Consider the following 27,625-nt stretch of genomic DNA (forward strand, 5'->3'; position numbering starts at 1 on the left):
ATAGTGTGAAATGTCAAACATGTGAACTCAGCAAAAAAAAAGAAGCGTCCCTTTTTCAGGACCCTGTCTTTCAAAGAAAATTCATAAAAATCAAAATAACTTCACAGATCTTCATAGTAAAGGGTTTAAACACTGTTTCCCATGCTTGTCCAATTAACCATAAACAATGAACATGCACCATTGGAATGGTCGTTAAGACACTAACAGCTTATTGACGGTAGGCAATTAAGTTCACAGTTATGAAAACTTAGGACACTAAAGAGGCCTTTCTACTGACTCTGAAAAACACAAAAAGAAAGATGCCCAGGGTCCCTGCTCATCTGCGTGAACATGCCTTAGGCATGCTGCAAGGAGGCATGAGGATTGCAGGGCAATAAATTGCAATGTCCGTCCTGTGAGACGCCTAAGACAGCGCTACAGTGAGACAGGATGAACAGCTAATCTTCCTCGCAGTGGCAGACCACGTGTAACAACACCTGCACAGGATCTGTACATCCGAACGTCACACCTGCGGGACAGGTACAGGATGGCAACAAGAACTGCCCGAGTTACACCAGGAACGCACAATCCCTCCATCAGTGTTCAGACTGTCCGCAATAGGCTGAGAGAGGCTGGACTGAGGGCTTGTAGGCCTGTTGTAAGGCAGGTCCTCACCAGACATCACCGGCAACAACGTCGCCTATGGGCACAAACCCATCGTCGCTGGACCAGACAGGACTGGCAAAAAGTGCTCTTCACCGACGAGTCGCGGTTTTGTCTCACAAGGGGTGATGGTCGGATTTGCGTTTATCGTCGAAGAAATTAGCGTTACACCGAGGCCTGTACTCTGAAGCGGGACCTATTTGGAGGTGGAGGGTCCGTCATGGTCTGGGGCGGTGTGTCACAGCATCATCGGACTGAGCTTGCGGTCATTGCAGGCAATCTCAACGCTGTGCGTTACAGGGAAGACATCCTCCTCCCGCATTTGGTATCCTTCCTGCAGGCTCATCCTGACACGACCCTCCAGCATCACAATGCCACCAGCCACACCGCTTGTTCTGTGCGTGATTTCCTGCAAGACAGGAATGTCAGTGCTCTGCCATGGCCAGCGAAGTCCATGAGGAGATGCACTGCAGTACTAATGCAGCTGGTGGCCATACCAGATACTGTTACTGTTACTTTTGATTTTGACCCCACCCCCTTTGTTCAGGGACACATTATTAAATTTGTTAGTTACATGTCTGTGGAACTTGTTCAGTGTGTCTCAGTTGTTGAATCTTATGTTCATACAAATATTTACACGTTAAGATTGCTGAAAATGCAGATGACAGTGAGAGGACGCTTCTTTTTTTGCTGAGTTTAGTATGCTTAAAATGCCAGGATGTCATCCTCATTTCGGCTTATCGTCTAGTAGAATTCGCTGCACACGATTGAAGATATTTTTTGAACACTCACATGTGTTTGACAACAGCTGATAAATCAGAATAGGGCTCTACAAAAATGAAAGAATGGCAGGGAACAAGAGCGATTGCACATTAGATGACACCTTCTCAGTATGGATGAGTAGTATGTTGACATTTGTTTCTTACTGCATGTTTTTTTCTAAAGAGTAGGTTAAATAGTATATAGTACTATAAGTAGAGTACACTAAATACATTAAAAAAAGTATTAGTCATTAAGCAGACGCTTTTATGCAGAGCGACTTACAGGAGCAATTAGGGTTAAGTTCCTTGCTCAAGGGCACAGACATTTTTCACCTACGTGGCTCAGGGATTCGAACCAGCAACCATTTGGTTACTGGCCCAATGCGCTTAACCGCTAGCCTACCTGCCGCAGTGAACAAAGCGTTTATTCATTGTGTTATTTGTTCTATATTTCTCTCTACATTGCTGGGAAGGGCCCGTAAGTAGGGATTTTACTGTTACTATACTACACCGATTGTTTAAGAAGCATGTGACAAATCACATTAGTGTTTTAAAAAACAATTCTCCCAAGGTCTTAGTGGGTTAAAAAAAAAAAAAAATCTGGCGTGATTTCACATGCTCTGTCCAGATACTCCACTCCATTGCTCCCCCAGAGCTGACCTGTCGCAGAGGTCAAGCAGGGGGTGTAAAAAAAAGCCTGGAGTTGTCCACCTGGCTGGCAGTCCCAGAGAAGGAGGGAGGTAAGGTTAGAGGAACACTAAATAAGACAGGCCATTAACTCCACACTGCACTTAGCAAAGCACACCCAACACACACAGACAGATCGGCCATTGGGAAATGCATTTGGATACATTTCAAATTGGCACAGAATTTGTTCAAGACAAGTTGTGTTTCAAATATTGCTATGATCATACTTTTAGGCCTACTAACAGTTCCTGAATAATTATCTAGCCCAAAGAGGAAGCAGCTGGATGTTAAGAGTTGGTTGGTGTGTAACCTACGGTGTAGCTTAAGAGGTGTCACGTCGCTGTACATAGAGTGCTGTAAGTCTTGCCTTAAAGCAGTGTTATCTTAATCCTAATAAAAGGCCGTTGAGACACATGCAGAAAATAACACGGTGGAGATTGGGAGTTGACAATCATATGCCATCACTCTGATCCTCTGCACAACTACGTTACTGGCCAAGGTCATTCACTCGAGGATACAGTTATTTACTGAATTCTTGACATTTTTGATGTTGTTTTTCATAAAGTAAAGAGCATGGAAACTCTGTCTCAAGTAGTATTTTCGAACACACACCAACCCACCCACACCAACAATTGCAAGCTAAAATGCATGAAGATCAAATGACCTTTGAAAACCTTCAGATACGAAAAGTAGTAGACAACACTTTGCTCTTCAATTGAACCGAGATGACCTGGCTAAAACAAGCGCTACGCTCATATAGAAATACATTGTGTAAAGAATGAGTGGCTCTGCTGACAAGTAAGGAATCAGTTCAACTCTATTCATGGCATTTCTATCTGCAATGTTATACGTTGCACCCTTCTAAACAAGACCCCGTTGTCACCTCAGGGGCTTAGGTGAACCATCAGTTGTGTGTTTTGCGGTCAGTCTAAGCAGTTTTTCCAGTCACCAGGGTGACATTTCCCCTAGGTTCAGATCTAGGACTAGCTTCCCTTGCCCAATTCTAAACTTACAAGTGGGGAAAATGACCCAATTTGACCCAAGATCAATGTCTAGAGGAAACGTCACCCTACACCAACTGGCATAGTCAGCCGGTGACTGAGTGGATAGACAGTATACTCTGTCTATTTGTGTGTCGGATTTCTTAATATTGGTATCCCTTATACAAGCACAAACTGCCATCTAGTGTTAGAATCAGTACATTAAATTTAGACATGCCAGGAATTTGCACAAGATGGTTAAAAGAAAATTGAGTTTATTGTTTCTGGTATAATCTGATAAAATATGAAAATGATGAATCAATCCCAGATAATATTGGCAACAGAACTGAAAGGACACATTTTAGATTGACAAAATCACAACGGTTAAACTCCCCTAAAAAGCCAAAATAAGTGCAAAGCAGCTTTTTTTCCAAACAAGGAAATGTCCACGTTGAACCTGGAAACCAAGTTGCCTTTGCAGCTGAATGCAAATAGGAACTAAAAACTGATTGAGGAAAGACAGGTGTGAATCAGAAAACTATGATCACAGTTCTTTGAAGACTGGAGATTAAAGTTCAAATTCAGCTGTGGAAATTATATTTATTTTCCGATTCTAAAACTTTGGTTGCGCACAAATGGCACCCTATTCCCCATGTAGTGCACTACTTTTGACAAGGAATTAGGATGCCATTTGGGACACATTCAATGCCTCTTACTCCATCTCTTAACCTCAACACCCACCTCGGAACCCCCTCAAACACTTTTGTTGCTGTCGCAATTTTGCAATATCTTGCGCTTCTTTTCCTCTGTTTGCGATTTGAAAACGTGTGCTCTGTAGAAGTGCAGTTCCTTGATGCTCTCCTGAATGTCGTCCAGTGCTCTAGAAAGGGAAAGTGAAAGACGATTACAAGATGGCACTTTATAACTCATACACAATCTGTATAATAATTTTAAGCTGTTCTATATTGGGTATATTCTCCATGACTTCTAACTCTACACTGTATGTACACACATGTATACATAGAGAATATTCAGTACCAGTCAAAAGTTGACACCTACACATTCAAGGGTTTTTAATTATTTTCGACATTGTAGAATAATAGCGAAGACATCAAAACTATGAAATAGACATATGGAATCATGTAATAACCAAAGTGTTAAAAATGAAATATATTTCATTTGTTTGAGATTCTTCCAAGTAGCCACCCTTTGCCTTGATGTCTAGTTAACTTCTTGTCAATATGGGGGCGCTGTTTCCACTTTGGAAGAAACCGTGCCCAAATTAAAACTGCCTCGTACTCTATTCTAGATCGTACAATATGCATATTATTATTACTATTGGATAGAAAACACTCAAGTTTCTAAAACTGTTTGAATTATATCTGTGAGTAAAACAGAACTCATTTTGCAGCAAACTTCCAGACAGGAAGTGAAAAATCTGAAAACGATGCTCTGTTCCAGGGCCTGCCTATTGAATTGCCTTATATTTATGGATATGCATGCACTGCATACGCCTTCCACTAGATGTCAACAGGCAGTGGAAGGTGGAATGGGGTGTCTAGCTTGATCTGAGGTCGAACAAGAGCTCTTGGAATGACGTGTCCAGAATTTCCTTTGTCTACCAGTGCACGGGAAGTACCTCCATATTGTCTTATGATAAGCGTTCGGTATACACGGCTAATATCTCCGGCTTTGTTTTTATTTGATACATATTAGAAAAACATCATAAAGTAGGTTCTCAACCGAGTTTCATCAGTTTATTCAACGTTTAATGGGACTTTGAGTTTTCCGTTCTCTGCGTCGAGAGAAATTGGGAACGTCATCAACATTGGCTAGCCTTGTGGAGCGAATTCGACAGGAGAGAAGGACATTCTAAAACCAAACAACGATTTATTCTGGACCTAGGACTCCTTGTACAAGATTCTGATGGAAGCTCAGCAAAAGTAAGAAAAATTTATGATGTTATTTCGTATTTCTGTGGAAAATGTTGAGTCCTATTATTCGCCCTTTTTGCGGGCGCTGTCTCGCTATAACGTAAGCTGTTTGTTATGGTAAAGTTATTTAAAAAAATGTAACACTGCGGTTGCATTAAGAACTAGTGTATCTTTCATTTGCTGTCCAACATGTATTTTTTAGTAAAGTTTATGATATGTTCTTTGGTCAGATTAGGTGAGTGTCCAAAATAGCTCCGGACAATTTGGTGAATCGATGCTACATATTCACAATGTATAACCACGGTTTGCAGCTCTAAATATGTACATTTTCGAACAAAACATAAGTGCATTGTATAACCTGATGTTATAAGACTGTCATCTGATGAAGTTGGTCAAGGTTAGTGATTAATTTGATATCTTTTGCTGGTTTTTGCGATCGCTACCTTTTGCTGCTAATAAATGCATTTGTGTGTTTGGCTATTGTGGTAAGCTAATATAATGCTATATTGTGTTTTCGCTGTAAAACACTTTTTAAAAATCGGAAATATTGGCTGGATTCACAAGATGTTTATCTTTCATTTGCTGTACACCATGTATTTTTCATAAATGTTTTCTGATGAGTATTTTAGGTATTTCACGTTGCTCTCTGTAATTATTCTGGCTGCTTCGGTGATATTTTTGATGGTAGCTGCAATGTAAAACTATGATTTATACCTCAAATATGCACATTTTTGAACAATACATACATTTATTGTATAACATGTTATAAGACTGTCATCTGATGAAGTTGTTTCTTGGTTAGTGACTAATTATATCTCTATTTGGTCGGTTTTGTGATAGCTACCTATGCGGTAAAAAAATTGTGAAAATATGCGGTTGAGTCTTTTGCTATTGTGGTTAGCTAATAGAAATACATAGTGTTTTCGCTGTAAAACATTTTAAAAAATCGGAAATGATGGCTGGATTCACAAGATGTGTATCTTTCATTTTCTGTATTGGACTTGTGATTTCATGAAAATTATATTATATGATATCCCTGTCGCGTTAGGCTAGGCTAGTCAGCTTTTTCACGAGGATGCTCCCGGATCCGGGGTGGGTAACAATGAAAGGTTAAATAAAACATTTTTAAAAAGACAGCTTTGTACACTTGGCATTCTCTCAACCAGCTTCATGAGGTCACCTGGAATGCATTTCAATTAACAGGTGTGCTTTGTTAAAAGTTAATTTGTGGAATTTCTTTCCTTAAAACTTCTTATGGCTGCAGGGGCAGTATTGAGTAGCTTGGATGAAAGGTGCACAGAGGTGCCCATATTCAACGGCCTGCTCCTCAGTCCCAGTTGCTAATATATGCATAGTATTATTCATATTGGATAGAAAACACTCTGAAGTTTCTAAAACTGTTTGAATTATGTCTGTGAGTATAACAGAACTCATATGGCAGGCAAAAACCTGAGAAGTTACACTTCCTGTTTGAATTTTTTCTGGAGGTGGCAGATTTTCAACCAAGCTCTCAATGAAATTACAGCGAGATATGGATGAGTTTTCACTTCCTACGGCTTCCACTAGATGTCAACAGAACTTTGTCTGATGACTCAAATGTGAAGGGGGGCCCGAAGGAGACAGGTATGAGTAATCACTGCCACGAGCTGATCATGCATTCACATGAGGACGTCCGTTCCACCGCTCTTCTGAAGTCAATCTAATTCTCCGGTTGGAACGTTATTCAAGATGTATGTTAACAACATTCTAAAGATTGATTCAGTACATCGTTTGACATGTTTCTACTGACTGTTACGGAACTTTTGGACATTGTCACGTTATAGTGGAGGCGCTTTGTGACTTTGGAATTGTTTACCAAAGGCACTAACCAAAAGTAGCTAATTGGACAAATAACGGACATTATCGAACAAATCAAGCATTTATTGTGGACCTGGGATTCCTAGGAATGCATTCTGATGAAGTTCATCAAAGGAAACATTTATCATGTATTTTCTGGTTTCTGTTGACCCCAACATGGCGGCTAATTTGGCTATTGTTCTGAGCTCCGTTTCAGATTATTGCATGATTTGCTTTATCCGTAAAGTTTTTTTTTTTTTTTTTTCCTGACACAGCGGTTGCATTAAGGAGAGATATATCTATAATTCCATGTGTATAACTTGTATTATCATCTACATGATCTACAACGATGTGGCTATGCAAAATCACTTGATGTTTTTGGAACTAGTGAATGTAACGCGCCAATGTAAACTCAGATTTTTTGTTATAAATATGAACTTTATCAAACAAAACATTCATGTATTGTGTAACATGAAGTCCTATGAGTGTCATCTGATGAAGATAATCAAAGGTTAGTGATTAATTTTCTCTCTATTTCTGCTTTTTCTGACTGCTATCTTTCGCTGGAAAAATGGCTGTGCTTATTGTGGTTTGATGGTGACCTAACATAATCGTTTGTAGTGCTTTCGCTGAAAAGCCTATTTGAAATCGGACACTTGTGGGATTAACAACAAGATTACCTTTAAAATGATATAAGACACATGTATGTTTGAGGAATTTTAATTATGAGATTTCTGTTGTTTGAATTTGGCGCCCTGCACTTTCTCTGGCTGCTGTCATATCGATCCCGGTAGCGGGATGCAGCCATAAGAAGTTAATGCAATTGAGCCAATCAGTTGTGTTGTGAAAAGGTAGGGGTGGTATACAGATGAAAGCCATATTTGGTAAAAGACCAAGTACATATTATGGCAAGAACAGCAAAAAGAAACAGTCCATCATTACTTTAAGACATGAAGGTCAGTCAATACAGAAAATTAAGAACTTTTAAAGTTTCTTCAAGTGCAGTCGCAAAAACCATCAAGTGCTATGCTGAAACTGGCTCTCATGAGGACTGCCACAGGAAAGGAAGACGCAGAGTTACCTCTGGTCTTCATGGTCGAATTGCTGCAAAGAAACCACCACTAAAAGACACCAATAATTAGACTGGTGGAAATCTGTCCGTTGGTCTGATGAGTCCAAATTTGAGATTTTTGGTTCCAACCGCCGTGTCTTTGTGAGATGCAGAGTAGGTGAATGGTTGATCTTCGCATGTGTAGTTCCCACCATGAAGCATGGAGGAAGAGGTGTGATGGTGCTTTATTGGTGACATCGTGGGTGATTTATTTAGAATTCAAGGCACACTTAACCAGCATGGCTACCACAGCATTCTGCAGTGATACGCCATCCCATCTGGTTTGCGCTTAGTGAGACAATCATTTGTTTTTCAACAGGAGAATGAACCAACACACCTCCAGGCTGTGTAAGGGCTATTTGATTAAGGAGAGTGACGGCGTGCTGCATCAGATGACCTGGCCTCCACAATCACCCGACCACAGAGTAAAGTAAAAGCAGCCAACAAGTACTCAGCATATGTGGGAACTCGTTCAAGACTGTTGGAAAATAACTCCAGGTGAAGCTGGTTGAGAAAATACCAAGCGTGTGCAAAGCTGTCATCAAGGCAAAGGGTTTGAAGAAACTAAAATATATTTTGATCTATTGTGGTTATTACATAATTATTTCATAGTTTTTTCCCCCTATTTTTCTACAATGTAGAAAATAGTAAAAATAAAGAACCCTTGAATGAGTAGGTGTACAAACTTTTGACTGGTACTGTATCACACCTGGCCGTGATTGGGAGTCCCATAGGGCGGAGCACAATTTGCCCCTGCATTGTCCGAGTAAAATGTTAATTTTACCCAAACACATACCTATAAATAGTAAAACCAGAGAAACTGATAATTTTGCAGTGGTCTCTTAATTTTTTCCAGAGCTCTGTGTGTGTGCGCAAATATATAAATAATTTTGATATTAAAAAAATGGAAACTTTTTTTTGCTTTTCTTTAAAAAAAAATGACATTTCTAAGTGACCCCAAACTTTTGAACGTGTGCGTGCATATATATATATATATATCCATCCGACTCACCTATATACCCTGACTCACCGATTGCTGCTCTTTTGAACCTATGATTACTCGGCTACACAGCGGATGCCCCCTGGACTGTTTCAATACCAAGGTACCTCATTTTGTTAACCTGTCGGCCCCAGCCTTGAACTCAGGTCCTGTACGTACCTAACTGACCCGCTCTGCCCATTCATCGCCATTTACCCGTTGTTGTCTTAGCTCTCCTGATCAACACCTGTGATTGCTTTATGCCTCTCTCGAATGTCAATATGCCTTGTCTACTGCGGTCTTGGCTAGTTCTTATTGCTTTATTTCACTGTTGAACCCTCAGTCCCACTCAACATGCCTTAGATATCTCTTTTGTCCCACCACACACACATGCGGAAACCTCACCTAGCTTAACTGGTAACTCCAGAGACAACTTTTCTCATCGTCACTCAACGCCAAGGTTTACCGCCACTGTAGTCACATCCTACCATAACATTGTCTGTACATTATGCCCTGAATCTATTCTACCACACCCAGAAATCTGCTCCTTTAATTCTCTGTCCCCAACGTCATAGAAGACCAGTTCCTATAGCCTTTAGCCATACCCTTATCCTACTCTGTTCCTCTGGTGATGTAGAGGTTAACCCAGGCCCTGTAGCCCCCCAGTTCCATTCCCCAGGCGCTATCATTTGTTGACTTCTGTAACCGTAAAAGCCTTGGTTTCATGCATGTTAACATCAGAAAGTTCGTTTTATTCACTGCTTAGCACACTCTGCCAACCCGGATGTCATAGCCGTGTCTATATCCTGGCTTAGGAAGGCCACCAAAAATCCTGAAATTCCCATCCCCAACTACAACATTTCCCACCAAGATAAACTGCCAAAGGGGGTGGAGTTGCAATCTACTGCAGAGATAGTTGTGCAGAGTTCTGTCATGCTATCCAGGTCTGTTCCCAAACAAGTCGAGCTTGTTGTTAAGTCTCTCACTGTTGCCACTTGTTATAGACCCCCCTCAGCCCCCAGACGTATAAATTGAGCAGCATAATAAGTCTTGTAGCAGCAGTTGTGATGTGTGTGTAGCATGAATGTGTATACAGTTGAAGTCGGAAGTTTACATACACTTAGGTTGGAGTCATTAAAACTCGGTTTTTCAACCACTCCACAAATTCCTTGTTAACAAACTATAGTTTTGGCAAGTCGGTTAAGACATCTACTTTGTGCATGACAAGTAATTTTTCCAACAATTGTTTAGACAGATTATTTCACTGTATCACAATTCCAATGGGTCAAAAGTTTACATACACTAAGTTGACTGTGCATTTAAACAGCTTGGAAAATTCCAGAAAAGTATGTAATGGCTTTAGAAGCTTCGGTTAGGCTAATTAACATAATTTGAGTCAATTGGAGGTGTACCTGTGGATGTATTTCAAGGCCTACCTTCAAACTCAATGCCTCTTTGCTTGACATCATGTGAAAATCTAAATAAATCAGCCAGGACCTCAGAAAGAAAATTGTAGACCTCCACAAGTAATTTCCAAACGCCTGAAGGTACCACGTTCATCTGTACAATCAATAGTACGCAAGAATAAACACCATGGGACTACGCAGCCATCAAACCGCTCAGGAAGGAAACGCATTCTGTCTCCTAGAGATGAACGTACCTTGGTGCGAAAAGTGCAAATCAATCCCAGAACAACAGTAAAGGACCTTGTGAAGATGCTGGAGGAAACAGGTACAAAAGTATCTATATACACAGTAAAATGAGTCCTATATCGACATAACCTGAAAGGCAGCTCAGCAAGGAAGATGCCATTTCTGCAAAACCACCATAAAAAAGCAAGACTACGGTTTGCATTTGCACATTGGGAAAAAGATTGTACTTTTTGGCGAAATGTCCTCTGGTCTGACAAAACAAAAATATAACTGTTTTGCCATAATGATCATTGTTATGTTTGGAGGAAAAAGGAGGCTTGCAAGCCGAAGAACACCATCCCAACCGTGAAGCACGGCGGTGGCAGCATCATGTGGGGGTGCTTTGCGGCAGGAAAGACTAGTGCACTTCACAAAAGAGATGGCACCATGAGGAGAGAAAATTATGTGGATATATTGAAGTAGCATCTCATGACATCAGTCAGGAAGTTAAAGCTTGGTCGCAAATGTGTCTTCCAAATGGACAATGACCCCAAGCAGACTTCCAAAGTTGTAGCAAAATGGCTTAAGGGCAACAAGGTCAAGGTATTGGAGTGGCCATCACAAAGCCCTGACCGCAATCCTATAGAAAATTTGTTGGCAGAACTGAAAAGGCATGTGCGATCAAAGAGGCCTACAAACCTGACAGTTACACCAGCTCTGCCAGGAGGAATGGGCCAAAATTCACCCAACTTATTGTGGGAAGCTTGTGGAAGGCTACCCAAAACATTTGACCCAAGTTAAACAATGTAAAGGCAATGCTACCAAATACAAATTGAGTGTATGTAAACTTCTGACCCACTGGGAATGTGATGAAAGAAATGAAAGCTGAAATAAATCATTCTATCTGTCCCAGACCTGCTGCTTTCAACTCTTAATGATCGGCTATGAAAAGCCAACTGAAAATTATTCATGATTATTATTTGACCATGCTTGTCACTTATGAACATCTTGGCATAGTTCTGTTATAATCTCCACCCGGCACAGCCAGAAGAGGACTGGCCACCCCTCATAGCCTGGTTCCTCTCTAGGTTTCTTCCTAGGTTTTGGCCTTTCTAGGGAGTTTTTCCTAGCCACCGTGCTTCTACACCTGCATTGCTTGCTGTTTGGGGTTTTAGGCTGGGTTTCTGTACAGCACTTCGAGATATTAGCTGATGTACGAAGGGCTATATAAAATAAACTTGATTGATTCTCTACACTATTATTCTGACAGTTCGCATTATTAAAATAAAGTGGTGATCCTAACTGACCTAAGACAGTGAATTTTCAGAAATACAGTGTCGACATTGTACATTTTGAAGTGTGTGTAGGCCAGTGACAACATCTCAAAGTCATCCATTTTCAATTCAGGCTGTAAGACAACAAAATGTGAAAAAACCAGGGGTGTGAATACATTCCTGAAGGCACTGTATTTAAGGGTATTTTATAAATGTATTGACAGTTCTGAAAAAAAGAGCAGGATACAGGCAGGTGGGAAAAACAATGGAAAGGGTGGGCATGGGTGGGCATGGGTATTGAACCCCAGTCTCCATTTGGGAGATGTATATATGTGAGGGGAGTGTTACCACACAACAGTAACACTTCTATGCATCAATATCTACTTGATCCAATGCTTTTACTGGACTGTTCACTTTATGTATAACATGGCACAGCTCAAAGACATCTGTCAAAGGCCAGACATTTCTAACATGACCATGGTACTTTGAGCTTGACTCTTAAAACACTTCTGTCAGACTTGCCTGTGAGACGCTTTCTTCTGTGGTGCGAGCTTGTATTCTTCTGGAAACCACCGTCTTGAGTAGCGGGACACATACACAAATTAAACTCTGCTCCTTCTCAGAAATGACATCACAGAGCAGCAATATTTGTCTGTTTGAAGACACTGTTGTTTCATATATTTATGAAGTAAGGCATTGAACAGGTCATTGCCTTTAGAAAGTTAAAGTTAACCTCATACAAGCAAGTTGCTAAGCAGAAGAGAATCTCCTAAATTAACAAAATGCATGAAAGTGCATGAATACCACAGTTCACACCAAGGCACTTAAATTGATAAACAGCCATTAAAGGAGTAGTTCACTATTTTACAACTTGATGTTAGATGGTTTCTCACCCTGAAAGTAGTCTATGGGCCAGGAGAAACTGTAGTCCATGGTTTAGTTCTCTTTAAACAGCCATTACAAACTTCAGCTAACTTTAGCCACTGCTAGCTAACTTAAGTCTACTCCACATATGGTTGTGTTACTTAAAAGGTGATTTAACCTCTTGAGCCTATGGGGGGTGCTGTTTCGACTTAGCATAAATTCGTCTCCAAATGAAACTGCCTAGTACTCAATTCTTGCTCGTACAATATGCATATTATTGTTATTATTGGATAGAAAACACTCTAGTTTCTATAGCCGTTGGAATTATGTCTCTGAGTGGAACAGAACTCATTCTACAGCACTTTTCCTGACAGGGAGTGAGATTTCAGAAATCTTGGCCTCTGGTCCCAGGTCAGTTTTAATGTCCCTGTGAATGCTATGAGGATACAAACACTGCCTACGCCTTCCTCTAGATGTCAGTAAGTGGTGACAATTTGAATGGAGTCGATTGCGCAATCAGGGCCTGTATAAAAGGCCAAAGACCGGATGTCCCTTTCTTTTGCTCCCTGCGCTTGACGCACGTCGGACTGGCCTCTTTCCAAGCTTTGGTTTAGCCAGTAATATATCGCCGGTCATGTTTTTACTCGTTATAGGTTTTAAAAACATCATAAGGTAGTTAATTTAAACCGTTTTATAGCAATTTATATCCGTTTAGTGCGATTTTGAGGCATTTCTTTGTGACGCCCTTCCAAGAGCTGGGCACTTTTCCTGTACATACCGAACGTTAGTGGCCATTTCGACGGGACAAGAGGACATCTTTCGACCAAAAGACGATTAGACCGGAGAAAGGATACATTGCCCAAGATTCTGATGGAAGAACAGCTCATAGTAAGAACTATTTATGATGATAAATCGCTGTTCTGTTGAAAAATGTTAAACGCATATATCGGCATTTTTTTTTGTGTAGCTTCGCTTTGGCGGACCCTGTATTGCACAGTAAGGATAATTTTAGAAATGTAATTCAGCGATTGCATTAAGAACTAATTTGTCTTTCAATAGCTGTCCAACTTGTATTTTTTTAGTCAAGTTTATGAATAGTTTTCGATAAAAATAGTTGTGTTTCCAAGATGGCGCCGGGCAGATTGCTTGAGTAGTTGGACACTATTTCCATTGTGTAAGCACGATTTGTGCCGCTAAATATGCACATTTTCGATCAAACTCTATATGTATGTTGTAATATGATGTTACAGGAGTGTCATCGGAAGAATTCTGAGAAGGTTAGTGAAAAAATTAATATATTTTGGTGGTGATAACGTTATCGCTCTCTTTGCCTTGAATTAATGCTGGGGTAACGTTTGCACATGTGGTATGCTAATATAACGATTTATTGTGTTTTCGCTGTAAAACACTTAGAAAATCTGAAATATTGTCTGAATTCACAAGATCTGTGTCTTTCCATTGCTGTGCGCTGTATATTTTTAAGAAATGTTTTATGATGAGTAAATTGGTAATACACGTTGCTCTGTGTATTTATTCTAGTCGATTTGTGATGGTGGGTGCAATTGTAAACTATGATTTCTACCTGAAATATGCACATTTTTCTAACAAAACCTATCCTATACAATAAATATGTTATCAGACTGTCATCTGATGAGGTTTTTTCTTGGTTAGTGGCTATCAATATCTTTATTTGGCCGAATTGGTGATAGCTACTGGTGGAGAGAAAATGGTGGACAAAGAAAAATGGTGTCTTTTGCTAACGTGGTTAGCTAATAGATTTACATATTGTGTCTTCCCTGTAAAACATTTTACAAATCAGAAATGATTGCTGGATTCACAAGAAGTGGATCTTTCATCTGGTGTCTTGGACTTGTGATTGAATGATATTTAGATGCTAGTATTTACTTGTGACGCTATGCTAGCTATGCTATTCAGCTTTTTTACTGGTGGGGGGTGCTCCCGGATCCGGGTTTCTGAGGCGGTAAAAGTTAAAGAAATAAAACTACAAAATCAAACATGCTCACAGGCCATCACTTCCATATATTATTTAGCTAGTGGCTAGTTTGTAATGGCTGTTAAAAGAACTGAACCATGGACTACAGTTTATCCTGGCCCATAGACTACTTTCAGGGTGAGGAACCTAACATCAAGTTGTAAAAATAGTGAACAACTCCTTTAAGTGTGCTAAAATAGGCTAACAAAGCTCCACACAGTACTTTGTTGGTCTGTAATTCCCTGTTCCAACTAATCCTAACTGACAGATACCATTACACCTGGACGTGATACAGCATTTGGTTAAAAATTGCAATTCAAAAGCGTGGGAAAATGCACTTCGTAGGAGGGCAAATAGAGGGTGAGAGTTCTCAGCTGTCTGACTAGGGCTAGAGGGGAACTTGGCCAGTTAGTTGCATCACTTCAGCTAGACACCGTCACACACACAACAAAAATAATAATATACAGTATATGCCATTTAGCAGAAGCTTTTATCCATAGCAACTTAGTCATGCATACATATACTTTATGTATGAGTGGACCCAGCGGGAATCGAACCCACAGCCCTTAGCGTTGGAAGTGCCATGCTCTACCGACAGCCACACACACCTGCAACTGCCCTGCGCCTGTTCTCTATCCATCTGAGTTGACTGAGCAAGAGACACATTGGACTGACCACTCTCTCTGAGGACATACTGACTGACTTGGGTAAACAGGTGAAATACCTATGCCTTATCGACACACACACACACCTGCAGAGCTCCTTGATCGTGCTCACGTCGATGATCCTGTAGTGGAGGTGGTGCATGAACTGGGGCATGTACTTGTCCAGGAACTTCTTGTCAGCGTGCACAGAGTTCCCTGTATGAAAAAAGAAAGCATCAGTCATTCAGTTTTGGATGTGCCGAAAGTGCTACAATGCTTCCTCAGCAAGAAAAATATATACACTGCTCAAAAAAATAAAGGGAACACTTAAACAACACAATGTAACTCCAAGTCAATCACACTTCTGTGAAATCAAACTGTCCACTTAGGAAGCAACACTGATTGACAATAAATTTCACATGCTGTTGTGCAAATGGAATAGACAAAAGGTGGAAATTATAGGCAATTACCAAGACACCCCCAAAAAAGGAATGGTTCTGCAGGTGGTGACCACAGACCACTTCTCAGTTCCTATGCTTCCTGGCTGATGTTTTGGTCACTTTTGAATGCTGGCGATGCTTTCACTCTAGTGGTAGCATGAGACGGAGTCTACAACCCACACAAGTGGCTCAGGTAGTGCAGTTCATCCAGGATGGCACATCAATGCGAGCTGTGGCAAAAAGGTTTGCTGTGTCTGTCAGCGTAGTGTCCAGAGCATGGAGGCGCTACCAGGAGACAGGCCAGTACATCAGGAGACGTGGAGGAGGCCGTAGGAGGGCAACAACCCAGCAGCAGGACCGCTACCTCCGCCTTTGTGCAAGGAGGTGCACTGCCAGAGCCCTGCAAAATGACCTCCAGCAGGCCACAAATGTGCATGTGTCAGCATATGGTCTCACAAGGGGTCTGAGGATCTCATCCCGGTACCTAATGGCAGTCAGGCTACCTCTGGCGAGCACATGGAGGGCTGTGCGGCCCCACAAAGATATGCCACCCCACACCATGACTAACCCACCGCCAAACCGGTCATGCTGGAGGATGTTGCAGGCAGCAGAACGTTCTCCACGGCGTCTCCAGACTCTGTCACGTCTGTCACATGTGCTCATGTGCTCAGTGTGAACCTGCTTTCATCTGTGAAGAGCACAGGGCGCCAGTGGCGAATTTGCCAATCTTGGTGTTCTCTGGCAAATGCCAAACGTCCTGCACGGTGTTGGGCTGTAAGCACAACCCCCACCTGTGGACGTCGGGCCCTCATACCACCCTCATGGAGTCTGTTTCTGACCGTTTGAGCAGACACATGCACATTTGTGGCCTGCTGGAGGTCATTTTGCAGGGCTCTGGCAGTGCACCTCCTTGCACAAAGGCGGAGGTAGCGGTCCTGCTGCTGGGTTGTTGCCCTCCTACGGCCTCCTCCACGTCTCCTGATGTACTGGCCTGTCTCCTGGTAGCGCCTCCATGCTCTGGACACTACGCTGACAGACACAGCAAACCTTTTTGCCACAGCTCGCATTGATGTGCCATCCTGGATGAACTGCACTACCTGAGCCACCTGTGTGGGTTGTAGACTCCGTCTCATGCTACCACTAGAGTGAAAGCACCGCCAGCATTCAAAAGTGACCAAAACATCAGCCAGGAAGCATAGGAACTGAGAAGTGGTCTGTGGTCACCACCTGCAGAACCATTCCTTTTTTGGGGGTGTCTTGCTAATTGCCTATAATTTCCACCTTTTGTCTATTCCATTTGCACAACAGCATGTGAAATTTATTGTCAATCAGTGTTGCTTCCTAAGTGGACAGTTTGATTTCACAGAAGTGTGATTGACTTGGAGTTACATTGTGTTTTTTAAGTGTTCCCTTTATTTTTTTGACCAGTGTATTTTCCACTCAGTGGCATAGGAGGACCTTAGCATGGTGTCGTGGCTGAATCAGAATTAGTTAGGTAACATAGATAAATAAGATGTTTTATTTACTTTCATATTATGCTTATGTGGGATACTTGTCAGTTAGAATGTCTCTTTCTGAACTATACTGTCGGCAGTTGCATTTTCCTTTCTCTCTAGGCAAAAGTCACTTGTGGCACAGAGAGGGGAGGAGAATGGCAGTGTCTGGAATCATTGTATTACCCCTCTGATGTGTTGAACTTATCTTTCATGGTATATGACCTAGAGAATCACTCTCCTTTCTGAGCTTATCCAGGAGGGGGTGTATGAGATCGGAGAATCTAGAATTGATATATGCCATTGGATGAGGTAATGTTTTGGTCCTAAGTGTTACCAAGAACGAGATTAGAACCTCGGTTAAAGAGACCAAACTGAACGATAATTTATAGCTAATGCTATAAATTATGGGATACTCCTCTTTCAAGTAAAAGCTTCTTTGAGAACTGTTCCTAAGATCTGTGTTTCATCATGTGAGTTGAGAGGGGTGTGTCTTGGCTATAAATGAGACTAAGAATTGTTTTGTAGAGAATTCATTTATAGACACTGAATTGATCTGAGAGTCAAAAAGGGCTATGGTGAAGCTCATATATAATTAAAGATGGACTTTATAATATAACTCTGACTTGTGTGTGGTTTGCTCTCTTATCATTGAGTAATACAGGAAATTACCACGACAACAGCAAATGATAAGTTAAATTTTGCAAAGTGACAAAAGAAATGGTAACAGTGTTAAAAACATTCTAAACAAGGTGGTACCAAAAACACCTAGCCTTGTCCTAGAACTGTTTGCGCTCCTGCCAACTCCATTGCTTATTGTCAAGTCAAACATGTTTGGCATGACAAGTGACAAGGAGTTGGCATGATAGCCCAAACAGATCTGGCACCCAGGGAAACTCCCCGTTCCACCCTGTTTTCAGAGTGTTTTCTACTGAATACGACCCAGGTGTGACAGTGTTTTAATGATGGTATTCTCTACGTTTATAGTCCAGTGAAGAAAGAGGGCCACTCACCTGCAAGGGGACAGTGGCCCGGTGGGGTGTGCTGTCTGATGAAAGAGAGGAACTCGTACTCAGCCTGCTGCAGCGAGATCTTACTGTCCCTCACTCCCTGTGTCAACCCAGACTGGGAAACAGCATGCACAGGGGTAAGTATACACTATTAAAACCGAAAACTTTTTTTATGAATCTGGAAAAGTGGAATAGGCATTGCGGTGCTCAAGTGAATTTACTTTCTTTTTCAGCTTCAGACCAATGCCTATTCTCAATTTATGGTTTTTACACCGGAAGGTGATTATGCAACATTACAATAGAACATTATAAAATAGCTTAACACATGCACTCTTTGTGAACCCTACAAAGTTGTGCATTTTATTTATTGATAAGATCCCAGCTCATAATCCTACTGATCATTGCTCAAAGCAAATTGAGAGCAAGGAAACAAAGACTGGAGCAAATATTTACTAGGCAATTTAATACACAATGTAGCTGGCTAGATGACAGCGTGAAATATGGGTGAGCTGTTCTCAATGGAAGGGTTCTGAAATATTCTCTTCCTTGAGAGTCAGAGCTGAGCCGTATCCACAAAGCATCTACGAGTAGACAATTGGTCATAAGTGCTGAGCATAGTGAAAACAATCTAGACCAGGGCTTAAAATTAACACCTGTGGGTAGATTTTGACATTGGTGGGTAAAATGTCAATTTCACCAGCCACGTCGCAGGGTGTCAGGGCTCCACATGTATTTCAGAATAAAAATAGTCAAGTATGATCAAAGGTATAGTAAAATAAATGCTGCAGTAGCTGTTCTCAAAGTATTTCTGCCATTTTGTTTCATAGCTGGTAAATGAATTGCACAAAGTCAAATAACTACAAATCCTGAAGCCTATTCCAACTCGCGTTGCAACACTGCCTGGCTGGGGGCTGTCCGCACGTGAAGAGCTGAGTGAAATAATCATTTTTAGAAGCGCTGCGCACAGGCATGAAATTAGTTTAATTTACTTGAAACGAACGTCTACAGTGAGACTCTGTCCTTGTTTTTCTTGGCTATTTACATTGTTTTGTTCACAAGCTAGGTTGTTTTTCTATGTTTGAGCATCAACTATTAGGGAAAAGAAGACAATGCTTCTACTAGTCAGACTCAATCACATTAGCAAAACCCGACTCCAGCCACATTACCACGGTAACCTCCCACCCCGTGAAAATGTTTGTCTCATGTGATATTTTAGTTAAACTCAGGCAACAAAAAATGAAATTAAACAATATACCACGACTTCTTACTAGTAATACATTTACTGTTTTAGAAACATTACAAAGCATGCTCATCCGTTTTTTGTTTTGTTAGAGGCCCCAAAAATATTTTGGCTTCTAAAAAATCTGAGTGGCTATTTGGAAGGGCACACACCTGTCTATATAAGGTCCCACAGTTGACAGCGCATGTCAGAGCAAAAACCAAGCCATGATGTTGAAGGAATTGTCCATGGAGCTCCGAGACAGGATTGTGTCGAGGATAGATCTGGGGAAGGGTAACAAAAAAATGTCTGCAGCATTGAAGGTCCCCAAGAACACAGTGGCCTCCATCATTCTTAAATGGAAGAAGTTTGGAACCACCAAGGCTCTTCCTAGCTGGCCGCCCAGCCAAACTGAGCAATCGGGGGAGAAAGGCATTGGTACGGGAGCTGACCAAGAACCCGATAGTCAATCTGATAGAGCTCCAGAGTTCTTCTGTGGAGATGGGAGAAACTTCCAGAAGGACAACAATCTTTGCAGCACTCCACTAAATCAGGCCTTTATGGTAGTGGCCAGACAGAAACCACTCCTCAGTAAAAAAGGCACATGACAGCCCACTTGGAGTTTGCCAAACGGCACCTAGTCTCTCAGACCACGAGAAACAAGATTCTTTGGTCTGATGAAACCAAGATTGAACTCTTTGGTCTGAATGACAAGCGTCACTTCTGGAGGAATCATGGCACCACCCCTACGGTGAAGCATGGTTGTGGCAGTATCATGCTGTGGGGATGTTTTTCAGCAGTAGGTACTGGGAGACCAGTCAGGATCGAGGGAAAGATGAACGCAGCAAAGTACAGGGAGATCCTTGATGAAAACCTGCTCCAGAGCACTCGGGACCTCAGACTGGGACGTCGGTTCACCTTCCAACAGGATAACGACCCTAAGCACACAGCCAAGACAAGACAGGAGTGGCTTCGGGACATGTCTGAATGTGCTTGAGTGGCAACAGCCAGAGGCCGTACTCGAACATCTCTGGAGAAAAGGGGTCTGAATACTTTCCCGAACGCACTGTATATACGCATTCGGAATGTATTCAGAATTCTTTTCAAATTGTATTCTTTTTCAAATTGATTAAATTAAATATTTTACTCATCTACACACAATACAGGTATTGTGGTTGTTGGCACTAAAATAATGTCACTAAGTATGTCACTGAGTAAAGACTTATGGAACAATTTACAGTTGAAGTCAGAAGTTTAGCCAAATACATTTAAACTCGGTTTTTCACAATTCCTGACATTTAATCCAAGTAAAAATTCCCTGTCTTAGGTCAGTTAGGATCACCACTTTATTTTAAGAATTTGAAGTGTGAGAATAACAGTAGAGAGAATTATTTATTTCAGCTTATTTAATTCATCACATTCCCAGTGGGTCAGAAGTTTACATACACTCAATTAGTATTTGGTAGCATTGCCTTTAAATTGTTTAACTTGGGTCAAACGTTTTGGGTAGCCTTCTACAAGCTTCCCACAATAAGTTGGATGAATTTTGACCCATTCCTCCTGACAGAGCTGGTCTAACTGAGTCAGGTTTGTAGGCCTCCTTGCTCGCACACACCTTTTCAGTTCTGCCCACAAATTTATGGGATTGAGGTCAGGGCCACTCCAAAACCGTGACTGTTGTCCTTAAGCCATTTTGCCACAACTTTGGAAGTATGCTTGGAGTCATTGTCCATTTGGAAGACCCATTTGCGACCAAGCTTTAACTTCTTGACTGATGTCTTGAGATGTTGCTTCAACATATCCACATAATTTTCCTCCCTCATGATGCCATCTATTTTGTGAAGTACACCAGTCCCACCTGCAGCAAAGCACCCCCACAACATGACGCTGCCAGCCCGTGCTTCACGGTTGGGATGGTGTTCTTCAGCTTGCAAGCATCCCCCCCTTTTCCTCCAAACATAACGATGGTCATTATGGCCAAAGAGTTCTATTTTTGTTTCATCAGACCAGAGGACATTTCTCCAAAAAGTACGATCTTTGTCCCCATGTGCAGTTGCAAACCGTAGTCTGGCTTTTGGATGGCAGTTTTGGAGCAGTGGCTTCTTCGTTGCTGAGCGGCCTTTCAGGTTATGTCGATATAGGACACATTTTTACTGTGGATATACACTGCTCCAAAAAAAATAAAGGGAACACTTAAACAACACAATGTAACTCCAAGTCAATCACACTTCTGTGAAATCAAACTGTCCACTTAGGAAGCAACACTGATTGACAATAAATTTCACATGCTGTTGTGCAAATGGAATAGACAAAAGGTGGAAATTATAGGCAATTACCAAGACACCCCCAAAAAAGGAATGGTTCTGCAGGTGGTGACCACAGACCACTTCTCAGTTCCTATGCTTCCTGGCTGATGTTTTGGTCACTTTTGAATGCTGGCGGTGCTTTCACTCTAGTGGTAGCATGAGACGGAGTCTACAACCCACACAAGTGGCTCAGGTAGTGCAGTTCATCCAGGATGGCACATCAATGCGAGCTGTGGCAAAAAGGTTTGCTGTGTCTGTCAGCGTAGTGTCCAGAGCATGGAGGCGCTACCAGGAGACAGGCCAGTACATCAGGAGACGTGGAGGAGGCCGTAGGAGGGCAACAACCCAGCAGCAGGACCGCTACCTCCGCCTTTGTGCAAGGAGGAGCACTGCCAGAGCCCTGCAAAATGACCTCCAGCAGGCCACAAATGTGCATGTGTCTGCTCAAACGGTCAGAAACAGACTCCATGAGGGTGGTATGAGGGCCCGACATCCACAGGTGGGGGTTGTGCTTACAGCCCAACACCGTGCAGGACGTTTGGCATTTGCCAGAGAACACCAAGATTGGCAAATTCGTCACTGGCGCCCTGTGCTCTTCACATATGAAAGCAGGTTCACACTGAGCACATGTGACAGACGTGACAGTCTGGAGACGCCGTGGAGAACGTGCTGCTGGTGGCAACATCCTCCAGCATGACCAGTTTGGCGGTGAGTCAGTCATGGTGTGGGGTGGCATTTCTTTGGGGGGCCGCACAGCCCTCCATGTGCTCGCCAGAGGTAGCCTGACTGCCATTAGGTACCGAGATGAGATCCTCAGTCCCCTTGTGAGACCATATGCTGGTGCGGTTGGCCCTGGGTTCCTCCTAATGCAAGACAATGCTAGACCTCATGTGGCTGGAGTGTGTCAGCAGTTCCTGCAAGAGGAAGGCATTGATGCTATGGATTGGCCCGCCCGTTCCCCAGACCTGAATCCAATTGGGCACATCTGGGACATCATGTCTCGCTCCATCCACCAACGCCACGTTGCACCACAGACTGTCCAGGAGTTGGCGGATGCTTTAGTCCAGGTCTGGGAGGAGATCCCTCAGGAGACCAGCCGCCACCTCATCAGGAGCATGCCCAGGCGTTGTAGGGAGGTCATACAGGCACGTGGAGGCCACACACTACTGAGACTCATTTTGACTTGTTTTAAGGACATTACATCAAAGTTGGATCAGCCCGTAGTGTGGTTTTCCACTTTAATTTTGAGTGTGACTCCAAATCCAGCCCTCCATGGGTTGATAAATTTGATTTCCATTGATCATTTTTGTGTGATTTTGTTGTCAGCACATTCAACTATGTAAAGAAAAAAGTATTTAATAAGAATATTTCATTCATTCAGATCTAGGATGTGTTATTTTAGTTCCCCTTTATTTTTTTGAGCAGTGTAGATACTTTACTGTTGTTCTGGGATTGATTTGCACTTTTCGCAACAAAGTACGTTCATCTCTAGGAGACAGAACGCGTCTCCTTCCTGAGCGGTATGACGGTTGCGTGGTCCCATGGTGTTTATACTTGCGTACTATTGTTTGTACAGACGAACGTGGTACCTTCAGGCGTTTGGAAATTGCTCCCAAGGATGAACCAGACCTGTGGAGGTCTACAATTCTTCTGAGTTCTTGGATGATTTTATTTAGATTTTCCCATGATGTCAAGCAAAGAGGCACTGAGTTTGAAGGTAGGCCTCTAAATACAGCCACATGTACAACTCCAATTGACGTCAATTAGCCTATCAGAAGCTTCTAAAGCCATGACACAATTTTCAGGAATTTTCCAAGCTGTTTAAAGGCACGGTCAACTTAGTGTATGTAAACTTCTGACCCACTGGAATTGTGATACAGTGAATTATAAGTGAAATAATCTGTCAAAACAATTGTTTGAAAAATTACTTGTGTCATGCAAAGTAGATGTCCTAACCGACTTGCCAAAACTATAGTTTGTCAACAAGAAATTTGTGTAGTGGTTGAAAAACGAGTTAATCACTCAAACCTAAGTGTATGTAAACTTCCAACTTCAACTGTATGTACAATATGAATGTATTAACTATTCAGCTAGCTTGGTTTGTGTATTGAGTAATTAAACTAATGACTTTTGAATTAGGAGACTTATTTGTGCTGGTGCAGCATCTTGTTCACTAGGCAAAACGCATCTGACCATTTTAGTCTGTCTGAGACAACTTGCAATGAGGTGGCATAGGCAGTCCCAATTCTGCATCTTTCTCCATTCACTTGCAAACTTTCTAACATGGATTTTTACAGTGGTGTTAGTTCCTTCCAGCCAACATTTACACCAATGTTTTTAAATCCATGACAAGGGAGTGTCAAAGCTCACATTTCAGGAAAAGGTTAGAGAATCGGGACCTAGACAAAGTTCCACAAGTTATGCTTACATTGCCATGATGTTCTTTACACCAGTCGTCCATCCCGTCCAGCAGTTCGCAGGTTGTGTTGATTATCAAATTGGGACCCTGTCAACATAACTTTCACGTCATTCTTCACATAATGTACAGGGGAAGAAAATGCAACCAATTGAATGACAGTCTAGCATCCCTGTGTAGTGCACTACTTTTGACCAGGGACCTTAAGGCTCTAAACGTAGACCACTAAGTAGGCAATAGGAATTTGGGTGGCAGCCAGAATGCGAATTACCTCAGCTAAAACATTTAATTCTGAATCTGTTATGATGCACGCCATCTCAATGATCTGGTCCTTCTCTATGTCCAGTCCTGTCATCTGAAAAAAAGAATGTACACAATAAGTGAAAATAGTGTAGGTCTACTGTAGCTAATATGCATAAAGAAGACGTTCCCATTCAAAAACGCTATGCTATAGTAAACAACTACATCACCGAAAATGCACCATCATTCTGCTCTGGCCTTTTCTTGCTTTCCATAACATACAAGAGAATCATGAGGCATTTAAAATGAAAAAGCTAGATACTAATGTTAATCATGACACTTAAAATGGCAGGTATGTTTAGCTAGTTAGATACAGTTACAGTACAGCATTTGAATCTCAGCCTTAGAAAACCATTACGTCACACTGACAAAATAATGACTAGGTTGACAGCTCACTGCAATGGGAGTGATGGATTAGTGGCAAAACGCATGTATAACATATTTAGTCATTTGATAGCTAATTAAGAAAATAACTAACTATGACGTCTGCGAAAATGATTATCTGAGAGAAGCAGATATTTGATGTGGACTAGCTAAAAAGCTAACACCATGGTGTTAATTATACTAACACTAGTTAGGTATCCATAGCTGGCTGGCTAGCTGTCAAAATTTGTTCGCCGCAAATTACCTCATTACAGTTGTCACTCTCAGGCCAAGTTATATCTGAACAGCTAGCTAGTATGTTTTATTTTAGCTAACTTAGCTATAGCCTACCTAACAGCTAACAGTTGTTAGCTAACGTTAGCTAACTACCAGTAATGGACAAACCCGTTGCAATTGCTAGCTTCTAGCTAGCAAGGCACGTTAACGTTACCTCCAAGTCCACCCACACCATCCTCTGCCTCATGCCAGGGTCTGACCGCGAAGATGACATTTTCTTGCGGTATGTGGAGATATTATGTACAACAATATTCAGCCCGGTCCGTCTTGAAGCTAGGCCTTTCCTCTGCACAGAAATATAAGCGCAGTTCCAACGTGTGCTTGACTGCAAAAATAAATGTCGACTGGCTGAAAACCTTTGACTGCTGCTTGGGCGAAGAGTAAGAAAATTCGCAAACTTGCAAATAAGTTTCGAGCTGAACGACCACGCTGATGCTCTAGTGCACAAGAACGCCGGCATCCTGGATCAACTTCCGATCTAAACTGCCGTAAAACCGTTGCGTCACCAACATCTCCAGCGTGCATGGAATGTGTTGCCTAGCATGCCTTCTTCTTAGATGTAGAAAGTATTTTCATGTCCAGCAACTGCACCGATTTAAATAATCAACCAATCGGGTATTTACAAGGCATGGCATTAACTATTGTGTGTACTGATATCGAAGCAATGGCATGGTTTGGGAGAGGTGGGTGCTGCTCGACGTGTTGTGTATAACTTGTAATAAACGGCCATCTTATCAGCGTCTTATTGTGCCTCAGATTGTGACATGACACCCCCTTTCTCCCACTACCCACCACTCCCATTCAAAACGAAAGAACATGACAATATTGTGCAAGAAAAACAAGTAATCAATATGCACAAGGGGAAATAGTTTGTTACAAACGGAAGTGTGTCACCTATTTTGGTACCTAACATCCAAAAAGGGTTTTCTGAAAATATATTGAGATTTTATATAATTAAAATATATATGTAAAACCAAGTGCAGTGCAGATAAACAGGAGTTCCTGTCAGGCCGTCATACAAAACAGCTTACTGCAGACGCCGACAGGTTTGATCCACTTTGCTGGATGGCTAAACAGCAGTATTAGCCAAGTACATAACAACAAGCAGTTTCCGCAGACACTCTTCAAAGTTTAATCCACAGTGGGGCTCACACGATCAAATCCCCCCATTTCTCACATTCTAAAACATAGAAAAACAAACACCAGGTCCTGATGTACATTGCTGTCGTTGAAGAAACTGCCATAGGCATATTTTGTATTCAGACTGAGGAGAAGCAGTTGTCTTCATCACCGCTGTGAATGAACTCTAGGGCACAGAATGATATATGAGTCAACATCTGCCTTGGAAATGGCACCCTATTTCCTATTTAGTGAACTACTTTTGACCAAGTTACATAGGAACATAGGAAATAGGGTGCCATTTGGGACACATTTAAACTTCACACCAGTTGAACTCGGGGGCCATGTCTGAAGTGATACTGGCCGTGTGTGACAGATTCAATGTTCTTCTGCTCGACCAGGCGACCATGGGACATGGGTTGTGACATCAGCGAGACAGGAAATTGCACCAGCTGCCCCAGGCGAGTGAACAGTTTAAAAGGCCAGGGACATCTGGGTCTTATTCACTAGGCACCAAATGGAAGAAAACAGACTAAAACGGGGAGGGACTATACCAGCACTTGTCCAATAAGAAACACAATTTTTTGTTTTCCGTTGCAAAACATTTCTCTACGGTGTGCACTAATGAATATGCCCCACATTCATTGGTCACCAAACAAAAGGTGGCTTGGTCAAAATAAGCGCACTATATACGGAAAAGCGTGCCTTTTGGGACAGAGCACGATGTGTGCGATGGGACATGACAGCACAGGTTGATTTAAAGTGAAGGCCCTGTGTAGCATAAATGTCCTATAAAATGCGTTCAGGATGACTTCTGAATAATACAGAGGTAATTTAATATGCTGTACAGGTGCTAAAGGCTGCTTCAGTGTCCTGCTAAGACAGGCTGACCTAACATGGACACAGTACAGTTGCATGGCACTCATTGATGATCCTACTCAAACTTGGATATTATATTTTTTTCTGCATGACATAGTTGATTTTGATTTGGCTGGAGATCTTGTCTGAGTTACGAATGCACTAGCTGGTTCATTCCCCTCAGAATACCCAGTAGCCAGAAATGTATAGGCCTATGTACTGTAACGATATGGCCACATATTCTGTATTGGTCACAGGAGTAGGAGTAAGTTGCCCCTATTGCTGATCTTGGGTAGGCTTTGCATTTTCCTCACAAATGGTAAAGGTTAGGATTGGGTGAGGGGAAGCTGATCCTAGATCTGTACCTAGGAGAAACTTCACCCCGGAGCTTGGTCGTAGCTGTATGTTTTTCACAAGGATAGTTTTAAACTGAGCCTTTGAATGGTGCAAGAGCATTGCTAATGTTTC

At 41.9% G+C, this 27,625-nt stretch overlaps 1 protein-coding gene across 1 annotated transcript; it reads right to left on the reverse strand.

Moving 5' to 3' along the window:
- Positions 1–3,328: 3,328 nt before the first annotated feature.
- On the reverse strand, positions 3,329–25,669 carry smfn (small fragment nuclease). Its single transcript, XM_039004638.1, has 7 exons — positions 25,335–25,669; positions 24,492–24,575; positions 24,233–24,310; positions 18,283–18,394; positions 15,444–15,552; positions 12,358–12,411; positions 3,329–3,950 (listed from the first exon to the last, which is right to left on the reverse strand). Exons 1-7 carry the CDS (start codon positions 25,638–25,640, stop codon positions 3,824–3,826), a joined length of 870 nt encoding a protein of 289 aa, XP_038860566.1. The 5' UTR covers positions 25,641–25,669; the 3' UTR covers positions 3,329–3,823.
- Positions 25,670–27,625: the final 1,956 nt, after the last annotated feature.

The sequence above is a fragment of the Salvelinus namaycush genome, chromosome 12 (assembly GCF_016432855.1).
Source record: "Salvelinus namaycush isolate Seneca chromosome 12, SaNama_1.0, whole genome shotgun sequence".
Lineage (NCBI taxonomy): Eukaryota > Metazoa > Chordata > Actinopteri > Salmoniformes > Salmonidae > Salvelinus > Salvelinus namaycush.